General features: G+C 43.5%; 3 protein-coding genes across 8 annotated transcripts; all 3 read left to right on the forward strand.

The window, feature by feature from the left end:
* Positions 1–74: 74 nt before the first annotated feature.
* LOC129581031 (GDP-fucose protein O-fucosyltransferase 2-like) lies at positions 75–3,892 on the forward strand. Of its 4 annotated transcripts, none has more exons than XM_055471862.1 (9): positions 75–243; positions 370–593; positions 723–982; positions 1,230–1,497; positions 1,754–1,820; positions 2,650–2,775; positions 2,906–3,068; positions 3,141–3,270; positions 3,425–3,892. In XM_055471862.1, the coding sequence occupies exons 2-9, from the start codon at positions 487–489 to the stop codon at positions 3,576–3,578; spliced, it is 1,275 nt and encodes a 424-aa protein (XP_055327837.1). In that variant the 5' UTR covers positions 75–243; positions 370–486; the 3' UTR covers positions 3,579–3,892. The 4 variants fall into 4 exon arrangements, with proteins under 4 accessions (XP_055327837.1, XP_055327836.1, XP_055327840.1 ...); XM_055471861.1 differs by having other exon boundaries at positions 2,906–3,080; positions 3,425–3,887; XM_055471865.1 differs by lacking the exon at positions 75–243 and having other exon boundaries at positions 490–612; positions 2,906–3,080; positions 3,425–3,891.
* A 158-nt stretch (positions 3,893–4,050) lies between these two features.
* Positions 4,051–8,830, forward strand: LOC129581030 (exportin-5-like). Its single transcript, XM_055471860.1, has 4 exons — positions 4,051–5,030; positions 5,316–6,318; positions 6,661–7,440; positions 7,521–8,830. Exons 1-4 carry the CDS (start codon positions 4,311–4,313, stop codon positions 8,534–8,536), a joined length of 3,519 nt encoding a protein of 1,172 aa, XP_055327835.1. The 5' UTR covers positions 4,051–4,310; the 3' UTR covers positions 8,537–8,830.
* A 1,934-nt stretch (positions 8,831–10,764) lies between these two features.
* Positions 10,765–13,187, forward strand: LOC129580929 (geranylgeranyl transferase type-2 subunit beta-like). Of its 3 annotated transcripts, none has more exons than XM_055471696.1 (4): positions 10,765–10,979; positions 11,116–11,219; positions 11,309–11,897; positions 12,454–13,187. In XM_055471696.1, exons 3-4 carry the CDS (start codon positions 11,318–11,320, stop codon positions 12,882–12,884), a joined length of 1,011 nt encoding a protein of 336 aa, XP_055327671.1. In that variant the 5' UTR covers positions 10,765–10,979; positions 11,116–11,219; positions 11,309–11,317; the 3' UTR covers positions 12,885–13,187. The 3 variants fall into 3 exon arrangements, with proteins under 3 accessions (XP_055327671.1, XP_055327670.1, XP_055327669.1); XM_055471695.1 differs by having other exon boundaries at positions 10,766–10,979; positions 11,116–11,223; positions 12,520–13,187; XM_055471694.1 differs by having other exon boundaries at positions 10,767–10,979; positions 11,116–11,223.
* Positions 13,188–13,210: the final 23 nt, after the last annotated feature.

Consider the following 13,210-nt stretch of genomic DNA (forward strand, 5'->3'; position numbering starts at 1 on the left):
CAAACAGTAGCGCAGAGGCTTGCCACCTGGGGAGGCAGGCTACCAAAATTTTTCAGTTTGCCTCGAAGATTGTTTCCTATTTTTATGATTTTGTTTTTGTTTGAGCATTTCAAAAATTCAAATAGTATTGCTGCTGTTGCACTTTCTATGTGTTTGTATGAGAGTTTCAGTTCGCTGACTGCTGTCATGAAATGTTTTACATCAGTATTTAATTTACAGTTGCAATTTCTCTTTCCATTAATGGTAAGTGCTTGTTTTAAATTGTTTGCCATTCCTAAAGAGTAAAGCCTGTAAAGTCAGTAAAGATATCAAAAAAACATCCGTCGAAACGTGTAGTGTCCAAGATCTCCTGAACTATTAGTTTTCCAGGTTTGGATTTCCCGGTCCCTGTACTCCGAAATTTCGTGAAGCTCTCAGAAACAGTTTATTACGAGCTCGAATGCGCAGAGCACTTTTTCCGTACCATTTTCAATCTAATGTCCAAAAATGATGTTCGGCTTGTTCCTGTGCTTGGCATCCCTTTCCAGTCGTCCAGCGTTATTATACGCAGTGGAAGAATCTTGCACGGCAGACTCATGCATGAAATCGTCGCGGTAAGGATAAAACAGCAAGGTTGTATTTGAAAGCAAGGTTGGTAAATTATAACGTACGATTTAAGGACCATAGCCCCGGGCCCACAAAGCAAGACAAGTTCTTACTGCTGATTTCGGCTTAATTTGCAGATTCATGCTGTACGAAGTCAATCCCGGCGAAGGATTCAATTTACGGCGCGATGTGTTTGTGCGTGCCGCTGTATTTGTGCACATGTTGAACGAACTGGATGATCGCAGCTCCTGGGCACTGGTTCTTCCGCCTTGGGGACCGTTGTACCATTGGAAGAGGAAGGATTTACGTCAGGATGCACTGCATTGGTCCTTGTTTTTCGATATCGACAGTATCCGCCGGTTCGTTCCTGTTATGGAATTCGACGATTATCTGGCTGGTAAAGTTTAGTTGGTTGAAGGTTACGACATGTTTTAGTTTAAATTTTGAAACCAGACTGACACAAGTCGTAAAACGAACGTTGACTTGCGCTTACTAAAATTGGGTAGGTGTGTAAAAATTGTTTAATTATTGTGTAATGTGTACTAAAACTGCTTGATTGTGTAGGTGCGTAAAAGTAAACGCAGGTTAGATTAATATAGGTATAAAATAAACCGCATTGAAAGCTATGTGCTGTTTTATTGTAGACAGAAAGCTGCCAGTTATTGATGAGGTATTTTATCTGATGAGCCATAATTTTGACGAAGTAGATCTACAGAGTGAATGGTTGCTTAACGAAACGAAATGCAGTGATGTGGCCGGATTGCCGTATTTCTTTGAGGCAAAAAATGTTATCCGCGGTTGGTTCTGGGATTATGACGGAATTTATACAAAACGGTTACGATGTTTCAAAGCACTGGGACCAGCTGGGAAAATTATTACGCGATTACTAGCCAAAACCGATGTGACAGACAAGTATGCATGTTCTTACCACTGTTAAGTGCGCATGCGTACATTCTGCAAAATTCAAAGGTTCTGCTTATCAAGTCCAAAAATTAAAATAAGTGAAAAATTTTAATTCGGTTTGTTTGGCGATGGTAATGCCAGCAGTTTTTATTGATTAACATTTCATGCTTATTCACCACTTATTATTTTTGTAGATAGGGTGGCATCTTCTTATCGTCATCTGTAACTGTCGTCGTGTTAATTTGCTAAATCTTCCTCGTTACAGAGCCGTTATGTTTGATCGTTTTGAAACTGTTCTTCATGACCATTACGGAAGCGAGAACTACTGGAAGGTAAGAATCTTTTCAAGCGACTTGCCCCTATTTATTTTTCGTTATATCTTTTACCTTTATTCAGTCATGGACTTATTTTTGAAGCCGTAATAAACACTCCCTTCCTTCTAAGTTTGTTGCAGGCACGGCAGCCTTCCATTTTGCACGGCAATTTTAGCGACGGCAATTTTGCTTAGTCTCAGTAACTATTTATATTTGATTTCTTAATAATATTAGACAAGAGTACAACGTTTGCTATATCACTAAAGCTGTTTATTTATGAAACTCATTTACGTATCTTTGTTTGATTGTGAAATAGTTGCACTAAATGATATCATTAAAATCAGCATTTTACTAAGACTCAAGGTAAAGTCAAGGAAATTATTCTTACCACTCTGTGTACAGTATTCATCAGTAATTGCGGCACACATTGATATTAGCATTAATACGGGCATACAGTAACATTGTCAGTTTTTAAAGTACATAAATGGATGGTTTCGTTTCTGAAAAAAAATTAATAGATACTGGAATTGCTGTAATCTTTCGTCGATGAATCGGTTGTGTAAAAACTGGAGGTGACCATTGACCATAGAGACCATACGCATTGACCATACGCATTGTTGGTTGGACTTGTAATAAGAAAATACGTCAGATCCGTGTCAGCAAGGATAGTTTGCCTTCTGCATCGTACTTTCCTGACAGCAACTTTTTTGTTTTACAGTGGTTTTCAATATTATGTTAATATGCTCGTACATTTATAGATGTGCTTATATAATTACAGAAGTGTTTGTATGCTTAATAAGTTATTTAAGTGCAGAAACTTCATATACTTACTATATGCAGTATATAGGCTCGCCGGAGTATGCGTTTCTCCAAACGTTTGATTAATCTGGGCAACGAATTTCGAGAAAATAATCTGAACTCATCAGATGAGCGCGATATTACGATTACACCTGACAGCTGGGAGATTCAAAAGGTAAGGTTTTCTGCTATGATGTGACAATGCCACAGACCACCACGGAAGTGTAAAATGTTCTCTTCTCTTCTCTTTGTTTTCGTTACTTTCTTGAGGTCTTCTTTGCAACTTTTTCTCACAATTAATGCAGAGTCCAGTAGCATTTGGGGGTCCGTTTGTCTGTGCTCATCTACGAAGACAGGATTATCTACGTGCCCATGCCGATGAAGTTCCATCGGTGAGGGAAGCTGCTCTGCAGTTGCGAAAGATTCTGCGGATGCAAAACATATCGGTGGTGTTTTTAGCCACTGATGGTACGAAAGATGGTACGGAGGTCATTATTTTCCGGTTGATGCCTTTGTTAAATTCTGTCGTTTTGTGAACAGAGGTTAGGGAGCTTAAGCAGAATTTGCCCGGCATTACGGTGTGGACATACAATCCCTCTCAGCAGTTGCTGAGCACTATAAAGGAAGGTGGAGCTGCTATTGTTGAGCAGTGGATTTGTGCGCATGCCCGGTACAAGCATTTGCGTACAGCACATGGATTTTGTGAAAATAAGTGAAATATTCAATCAATGGGTTTCTGTTGCGTCAGATCAATAATTCCTACCACAAATATTTTAAAAAGACCTTGTAGGTCTATTCTAATCGGACTTCTATGTTGTATTTAGATTTTTCATTGGTTCTCACGAATCGACGTTTTCCTTTCGGATCCAGGAGGAGCGGGAAATCCTGGGATTTGATCCAGCTACCACATTTAACCGCTTCTGCAAAACTTTTGAGTCTTCCTGTGAACAACCGGCTAAATGGCGTGTGATTTACTGACACTAAATGTAGAATATAAGTTTAAATAAGTTGTAACTGATACACATAATTAAGCCTGGAATCTGGAATATCATCTTAATTATTCGCGACTGTGATAGAAATTTCGATTTGTTTTTGCGGTGCTACGCACAGTTGTGATCTGTAGACTGATACGCGTACATACTTCTATTCAAGTATTCAGTTTGACTGTTTTGATCTGCTGACTTTTACTTGTTGTTGGTTGTTATGTAATCATTTTGTTGCAGTTTTACACTGTTGTCGTTTTAACCTTGCCAAGCGACAGGAAGGTGCAAGTCTAGAATTCGTTATTTACTAAAATTAAAAATGAACGGTACTTCAGACCAACCGGCATTTCCAGTCACAGTGCGGTGCAATCAGAGTATTTGCGGCGCTTTACATAAATCCCTGTAACCCACCGGAAGTTGCTTGCCACGTTCGTGAACGTCAAGTGATCAGAAAGATTTCGAAATCACTTCGGCAAAATGTAAATGCGCGGGCAAAAATTAGAAACTACAAAATTGCGAAAATTATGCTCTACTTGCGTCATTGCTTTTGATTGGAATTTTTGGTTGCAAGAAAAATATTTTTGCAATGGATTAGTAAATTGTACAAATGTAAGACTCTCGTTCCATTGCTGTCCAAGGATATGGTGTGAATCGTTGTGTAACATATTGGAATGCGAGTGTGAGTGAATGATTGAGGCCATTTATCGCCGACAACGGCGTCCAACTCATGGAAAGCAGCACCATGAAGCTGTCTAGCATCGAAGAAAGCGACCTGTACCAGATCTTACAGGTCGCCACGTCCATGGTGGATCCGCATGTGGCTAACGCCACCCGGATGCAGGCCTACCATAATTACGAGGAACTGCGCCGTCGTTTGGCACCCGAGCAGAAACTAGAGCTGGGCGCCGTGCTGGCGCAGAACGACGGCGCACGCTGGAGCTCCTCGGTTGTACATATCGGTCTGCAGTTTCTGGAGGATACCGTCAAGTATTCCTGGAATATCCTGAAACCCGAGAGCAAACTGCTGATGAAGAACATTGTGTTCTCCCTGATTTCCGGCATGGATCCCGGCGGACCCCGCAGCGAGCACTTCATCCTGGACGGGATCGGGAAGATTGTCGTGGAGATGATTAAGCGCGAGTGGCCGCAGCAGTGGCCCAGTATGTTGCAGGAACTGGACGAGGCTTCGCGGAAGGGTCCGACGCAGCTGCAGATTGTCACCCTGATTCTGCTGCGTTTCATCGAGGATCTGATGCAATTCCGCTCGTTGACCCTGCTGCCCACCACCCAGCATCGCCACCGGGAATTGTCCGATTCCCTGATGACGGTGATGCCGGATTTAATCGCTTTCCTGGTGCAAGCCTTAATAAGGGCGGCGAATTTGAATTTGCGTCCGGTTTCGGTGACGGTTATCCGACTGTGCTCTGCCATCGGCGAATACACTCAGGTGAAGATTAATTTCAAATAATGATTTTTAAAAAATATTTACTAATGGTAAGGTGATTTTTTTCTTTTATCGACAACATGGATGTTTTCGTTTCCACTGTGCTGTACACGAGAATAAATTTTTAGGTATTAAAATTAAATTAATATGTTTTTCCGGGCCGCACTGTGTTTTCACTAGTCAGAGCATCTTTCGATACTATTTTTTTGCGGACAAGTTATTTAACCCATTATGTATGCTGGTTTATGGCATCTGATTTAATTGATGCTCTATCTTTTACAACTTTAGGTTAAGTATTTGTGGTTGAACGATGGCGTCTTTATCGACACGCTGTTGTCGAAAACCCTCACCGACGAAGCGCTGCAGTTGGAAGTGGCCGACTTCCTCTGCTGTTTGTTGAGCCGGAAATACTCCAAAAAAGACGACATCCGGATCGTCCTCAAGTTGCTTTCCGAATCAAAATACTTCTCGGTGTTGCAGAGAATTGTGAATTACGCCGGGCCATTCAGTGAACAGTCTTACACCTCGTTGAAAAAATTTGTAGAAACCTTTGTCGCCATCGCACTACAGCTGCACAGCCTGGAGGAACTGTCGGAATATCTGGAACTCAACCGGGAGAATTTCGCCAGCTACATTAGCACTTTACTGAAGCTGACGAATCACGAAAGTCCGCAAGTTGCCAACTTTGCGCTGAATGCCTGGTTGACAATCTGGGGTAACAAGGTTATCCGCGAACGCCCGGAAGTGATGCCTACGGCGATTTCTACGGTGCAAACCTGTCTGAAATTGTTGCTGATTACGAAATTAACCGATAACCAATTTCTGTCCATGGATTTCATGCAACAGGACAATTCCTTCAAGGAATTCATTGCAACTTTTCGTCTGAGAATTTCCGAATTGATCAAACGGATTGCGTGTTGTAAGTCAGAAGAGTTGTTGGATTTTTCCTTCAGCGCGCTGCAGAATCTGATGAATACCAAGGACAAAGATCAGGATCGATGGACGGCGGTCTTGACGGTGTTGGAGAATTCGACGAAGACCGTATCTCCGAGTGTGAAGACCAAGTTTCGACCGTTCGCCTTTCAGCTAATGGACGCGTTGATGGCCGGCGACAGAGCGGATCCCACGGTGGTTTCTATGGGACTCAGCTGCATTTCACGCCTATCGACAGCATTTATTTCTAATGCTCCTCCAGAACACCAGGAGCAATGCGCTCAGATGTTGGATAAGGTGGTTAAATACGGGTTTTTCCTTTTGACCAATTCACTCCCATCTGGCGAAAAAGAGACAGGTACCCTGTGCCATTGGCATAATTTTAAGTTACTGTACACGTTGCACTATAATTACCGAAAATTTCTAACCGTTGCTGTAATGGTTTTGAATGTTAAGTATGCTGGATTTTCGTTTTTCAAATGCTTTTCTCTTGTTGTTTTGCGTGTGATTTAATGGTAATCTTAATAATTCCGAAGAATCTTAATAATAATTTGTTATGATTTCGTTTCTTTTTATCGATTTGGTTTGTTTCCGGATGCTGAGTTCTGCGTAGCTATCCGTTACTGCACTGACGTTGTTAATTCCTTGCCATTTGTCAGCAGCGTAGTTGGTGAGCGCTAATTTTGCTTTTATTATGCAGATGAGTCAGTCTTGGAGTTGCATCGGCACGCTGTGAATTTCTTCAGTCATTTCTGTCGTAATCTCACCAAGCCTCTGGTTGACCGCTACGACCAGCTGCTGTTAATGCTCCGCGACGTGTTCCAGTGCAACCTGAGCACATCCGACCGGTGCAGCTTATTGGATGGATTAATCACCGTCACCAAGGACTGCAGCGATGTCAACAAGCAAGCCAGTCTGGCCGGCGAAATCATCTCGGCAGTAACGCCCTTTTGGCAGTCAGCCGACTTCTGTAGTGCTCTGAAATCGGTAGAAAAGTTTGTCAATTTTTTTGGCCTGAATCAGCCATTATCGGTGGGATTTGACGACGTTATCATTGGACAGCGCCGGAAGCAGTTATTTTTTTGCTCAAATATTATTGCCTCAACGTTCGTGCATATGAAGTTTTCCAATGCGCCGGTGATATCGCTGCTTGAGAATGCTGTACTGTTAATCGACTGCTTACTGCAGTTGCGACTGCCAGGGAATTTGACGCTGTTGCATAAGGATAATCAGAAGATTTTGACAATGCCCATCGGGGAAAGGAATCGGATGATCCACCCAGTGTTTGGAACTTTCAAACAGGATATGTCAGAGAATTTTCAGACTAGGGAGCGGCTAAAGAACTGGCTACATACGAATCTGGAAAGTGCCTGCAAGATCATTGGGTATGCGGGCCGGTGTTTGGGCACGCAGTTCTATCAGATTCCTAATCTGGCGGATTTCTTACAACGCGCCGTTTTTCGCTACATAACAATTCCAGGTACATTAAAAGCTACGGTTTTTTACTTTATTCCGAAATGTATTATTTAATTGACTATCGTAATTATATTGCATCTGTAGATGTGGTGCCAATCTTTCTGATGCGGACCATCGTGCGGCAACTGGTATCGCAGTTTATTCGCAACTGCCCATTGGACGCCTTTCCAACTATCGTCATCCCGGTTCTGCGCGATTTCTGTCCGGCACTGAACAAAATGTTAACCAGCGGTTGGGATTCTCTAGATTTGGAAAGCGATGAACAAGAAGAGATTCTGCAGGATATTCTGTTGCGGGGATTGACGCGTGACTGTTATGCACTGGTGATGCAGCCGCTGTTGTCCGACCAGCTAAAAGTGCCCTTGGAAGACCGGGGCGATGACGTCATGGAAGACGACTCCGAAGCGAGTACACACAGCCCGTCGCCCACCTCCTCCAGCCAGCCGAATAATCCCGCTAAACCTGACGATGTGGAAGAGATTTCGCCCATCGGCGAGATGTGCTTACATGATCCGGTGCTGGCCAATGCCATTCTGATGACGGTGTTCACCGGTTTACACTGGCCGGACACTAATGCTTCCCAGCAGTTTGCTCGCTTTGCTCAAATGTTGATTCCACGGTTGGCACGGAAGGAGGACTCATCGTTGAATCCCGAAGCGGTGAAGTACATTTTTCAGTCCATTTTGGTGGCGCTGAATGTCCACGGTCAGCATGATGCTAGCCAAGCGACGCTGGTCAATCTGGGATTATTTGCTTACTTTCTCATCAAGCCGTTATTCGGCGATGTTGTGGAAAATGTGCTGAAACCTCTGAACTGTGATATGGAGAAGCATAAAGTGGCGGTGGGTAATCTGGATGGGCTGTTGTTTGTGCGTATGGAAGGGAAGAACTTGTATGAGAAGCGGAAGCGGATGGCCTTCAAGAAGATTGTACAGGACCGTATTGGACGACCGCTGAGTGAGATGGAGCGACTGCAGGTGGTCATTCCCAATCTGCCGCCGTTGCGGATTAATAAGGGACCAAAAAAGCAGGCTGCCATTGGACACGAGAGCGATGAGGGTTTGGGGCTGGCATCCATGTTTGCTGTCAATGGGCGGTGATGGGACTCATGGTGGACGGGGATCATACAAAGGGGTGTTTATAGATTTTATGTGAAGAAAACATCCTACAGGCTGGTTATCGCTTGTGGACTGTTTTTTCCCAACTGGTGATATGTTTTTGCTGGTATCTGTGTTAATTTGATGGGGAAATAAGTTTAGCTGCTGTTCGGCTAAATTGCGAGCTTGCTCTAGGTCATTTATAGAATTTTATTACCTCAGAATGTGGGGTGTTTCACCGCGACTACTTGTTAGTTAATTTTTTATGGCGTATTTCAGTAAAGTTGGTTCATGCAAGGGATGTGGTTTCGTATCACTAGTGACAACAGATAGCTTCCATGAGTTTTGTGTCACGGTGACCACACTTCGTTGGCAATTCTGGCAAATATTTATTAACGCTGCATATGCAGTTGGAAAGCGGACACGTTACTGTTCCAGTTTTTGCCGCTTCTAACTATGCACACCATTATTTTATCTTAAAATTTGACTACAGTACGAAGTATACATACTGCGCTAATCGACAATATGACCGTATGGACCATGGATGCAAACTGTACTGTAGATCAAGTAAGTACCAGACCTGGGCAGTTATGGAAAATGCACCCACCGTTAGAGTTAGGAGTTACAGCGAGCGTGCGAATTACGCTACGAGTTACGCTATTCATGCAAGTAAAACTGAGTTTTGAGTTATACCGCGAGTTGCGCTACCATAGACAATCAATACAAAATTTTGGCGAGTTACGTTAGAGTTAGGTTTTTGGATAGCGAGTTACGCTTCAGAGTTACGTTAAAACTCGATAACTCGCAAATAACTCGCGTTAAGTTATAGAGTTAAGTTATAACTGCCCAGGTCTGGTAAGTACTGTACTGTTCTGTACTCACAACTAATTTCCTACATTGGAGAAGCATCAATTTAATAGTTATTGACCCCTGCTAAAATAAGTACGTACTACGTAGTAATGAAAGCTGAGCCTTTAACAGTTTTATTTTAGTTTTAGCTTTTTAACGCAGGAAAATTAGAAGTCGGTCCATTCGGTACCATAACTAAATCAAAACAGTAATTATCAAAGTAATCTGAATGAATGGACTTATTACCTGTAAATAAAGGCAGAAAACAACAAAAAACACTGGCAAAACAAAAAGATCAAATAAACAATTGTGCATAAAAGAAAACGCATAAATTAAAGCGACCTCATACAAACATGTCTAAGAATCGTTAGTTTTTTGTGTAAGCAGCAACACGCGCGGTGTTCCGTCGTCGTACTTGAGTATCTCATACTTCCGCCACGACTGCACCACATGCATTTGAGCCAAATAATTCGCAAGAAATTCCGGACATCGTCCAGCCAGCTTGTCATGTGGAAGCCAACCTTCGAGAGCATATTCACGGAGAGAATCCAAACTCCACGTGCAGAAATACTCGTGCTGTGCGCCTCCGTCCGGATCCCGTCGGTAACCTGCAATTCGGTCCGGAGCGATCTTCTCATCCAGCAGCGCATCCACCAGTTCCATAAAGGCCGTATGCTTTCGGCTGATATCTGCACGGGCTTCGAAATTTTTGTATTTTTGCACTAACTGGACGATATTTGGGAAATCGTTCAAGTCTCGTTGCAGCTGCGATAGGGACTGGTTTTGATTCCCAGAGTAATTCGGGAGGGCTGAAGGGGATTTGGTTGCGGTCGGCTTGGCACTGCGGGATTGTCTAGGGGAGTTCGGTTTCTTTATACGGCCTTGTGGGGTTAGTGGCAAGGCAGGAGCGGAATCGGGTCTACTGCTGGACGACGCTCGGGAACTCGGTGATTCGGTCCGACTGGAACGAGACCCACTTGGCTCCTTTGAGTCCATCTTGCACGGTGATGTGACAGACGTTGAAGAGTGCAATGTGTGCTCAAATTACAGGAAATCTTGCAAGCAGAAATCAAGTGCTAACACTAATCTTGCAAGCACTAACAAGTGCTAACAGCTAACTGTTTAGATATCAGTGCAGAATTTGAGGATCGATTCGGAGTATCGATGATGCATTTAATTCCGGCGAGAAATTACAGTTGATCAAATACACAGTCAGTCAGTCAGTAAGTAACAGAATTTAAACAAGCTCATAGCTGCAAAGAGTGCAGATCTGCAAACTGAAAATTTATCTGAAATAGTGAAATTCTCAAAATGTATACAGTAGCCTTGGAAATCCAAGATGCAATTGCACCCGCCCTTGGCTGGCGTGCGGACTAAGATTGGCTCAAAATCAGAATAAAAAAAACATTCACTTGTGATTTGTACTTTTTGACTTTTTCCATCATTTTTTAGATTTTTGTAAATTTTTGTACTTTTGACGATTTGTCTTTCTTATTAGCCAGTTGCGAAATTATCGTGTCAATCTGAACGTAATACAGAAGAAACTATTCGCAGTAAAGAAGAGGAATTTCCGGAGACCCGCGACACATTCAGAATGGTATGTTGGGTGGAAATTGGGATGCGTTTTTGTCACTATCAGTATCACTATCAGCACGTCAAGCCTGAAATATGGCCGATATTCCATTTACGGTTGAACAGTACTTTTTTCAAGTTGTTGCATTTACTGGTTATAGGCACATCCTCAACGCGATGCCACGATCCCTGCGGACGCTCCCACTACTTTCGCGATGGATAAGCATACGAACTATCTAGAGCGCTATGGCGAAGATGTGGACGCGTACGTACGTCGAAAACAACTTTCAAATACTAGTACAGTATTCCCAGTCATCCGCATTGCTGATGTCGCTGAACCCCGGTGCGTTGCAGGAATTCTCCATGGCCGAGTACCTCCGCATCTCGGGCATGTACTGGACCGTAACTTGTCTGGATCTCCTGCACGCTCTCCACGCCTCGTCGCGTTTCACGCGCGACGCCGTCATCCGCTACGTGAAGAGCTGCCAGACGCCCTCGGGGGGCTTCGCGCCCCATCCCGACCACGACGAGCACCTGCTGCACACTCTGTGCGCCGTCCAGATCCTCGTCACCTTCGACGCCCTGGCGGAGATTGATGTCGACGGTGTCAGCCGCTTCGTGGTGGGTCTGCAGCAGGAGAACGGGAGTTTCGCGGGCGATCGCTGGGGCGAAGTGGATACGCGCTTTTCCATGTGTGGACTGGCGTGTCTGGCGTTGTTAGGGCGGTTGGAGCAGTGCCAGCGGGAGAAGGCTGTGGAATATATCCGGCAGTGTCAGAATTTTGACGGCGGTTTCGGGACGTCGCCCGGTGCGGAGTCGCATGCGGGGATGATTTATTGCAGTGTGGGATCGTTGGCCATTTTGGGCCGGTTGGATATTGTGGATGCGGATAAGCTGGGATTGTGGCTGGCGAAACGGCAGCTGCCTAGCGGTGGTCTTAACGGTATGTCAATAATTTTATCGTTCTTTGGATTGGTATGCTTTAGCTTTTTCTTATTTTTAGAGTTTGTATGCTTTAGCAATTTCTTGGAGTTTTGTAGTTTTTGTGATATCTAGGCACACTGCAACATTTGCTTGCCGCTGTGAAAATGTTGGTGCTCACAGATTCATCAACGATGTAACGTTATAATTATCGATATTTTTAAGAAAAATGCTGCCAATTAACATTGAACTAATTACCGTTCAGCACTGATGAGGCTCCGTTAAAGTTCTAAGAAATCCAGCCATTCATAAAGATAAAAATAGAAACTAATGGGAAAGCTAAGTATTTCCACGCTTAAGAAAAAAAGGGGTAAAACGAGAAGCCATTGCAAAAATGCATCGTGCAGTAAGCAAGATTTTTACATCAACACGAATGCCATGTGCTGTATTCTTGTATTCTCCCACCTACCAAATATACTTCGGATAGTCGAATTTTCTTCTGTGCTTTTGAATTTTCGTAAAAGTTTCCCCTGGAACTAATAGTTCCATGTATTATGGTTTTGTTTGTATAATTGCAGGATCAAGTACATCGTTGCGAATTTTGGTAAGAGATTTGTCTAGCTTTCGTTGTTGCCGTTTTGTAGGACGGCCTGAGAAGCTGCCAGATGTTTGTTATTCGTGGTGGGTGTTGGCATCGTTGGCGATAATCGGCCGGCTGCACTGGATCGACGAGAAGAAACTTATCTCTTTCATTCTGGCCAGTCAGGATGTGGAGCTGGGCGGCGTCGCCGATCGACCCGGCAACCTGGCTGATCCATTCCATACGCTGTTCGGTGTGGCCGGATTGTCGCTATTGTCGTCTTCCCTACTCTCAGCTGGCGATTCGAGTCAGACTCACACATTCCTGGGCAATATTAAGACAGTTAATCCAGTCTTCTGCATGCCGGAAGATGTCCTGGCCAAACACAAGTTGTCCGTGCAGATCTTGCCGGCGAAAAACCCGCGATAAATTTGATTGATGCCATGTGATTTTTTACTTTTTGTATTGATCATTGTTTTTTCCTTGTCCTGATAATGTCCGATCGCCTGAAATTAGTTCCAACAAGTGTTCGTGTATCTGTCTATCCGGTAAGATTGTTGCAGTTTTGTTTTTACTAGCAAATGTAAGTTTTGTATTTTGATAGTTTTGCTTGTTTTGACTTTCGCTTGTGAGAGTGGTCACCAGATTTTTGTTACTCGGACTTGTTGATGTTGGCTGGAAATGAAGGCCCTTGCGTGTATGATTCGTGAATGAACAACAATGAACAACAGGCCTTTTGTTTATTAAGAATTTTA

Source organism: Paramacrobiotus metropolitanus, unplaced genomic scaffold, assembly GCF_019649055.1.
Source record: "Paramacrobiotus metropolitanus isolate TYO unplaced genomic scaffold, Prichtersi_v1.0 Parri_scaffold0000005, whole genome shotgun sequence".
Taxonomy (NCBI): Eukaryota; Metazoa; Tardigrada; class Eutardigrada; order Parachela; family Macrobiotidae; genus Paramacrobiotus; species Paramacrobiotus metropolitanus.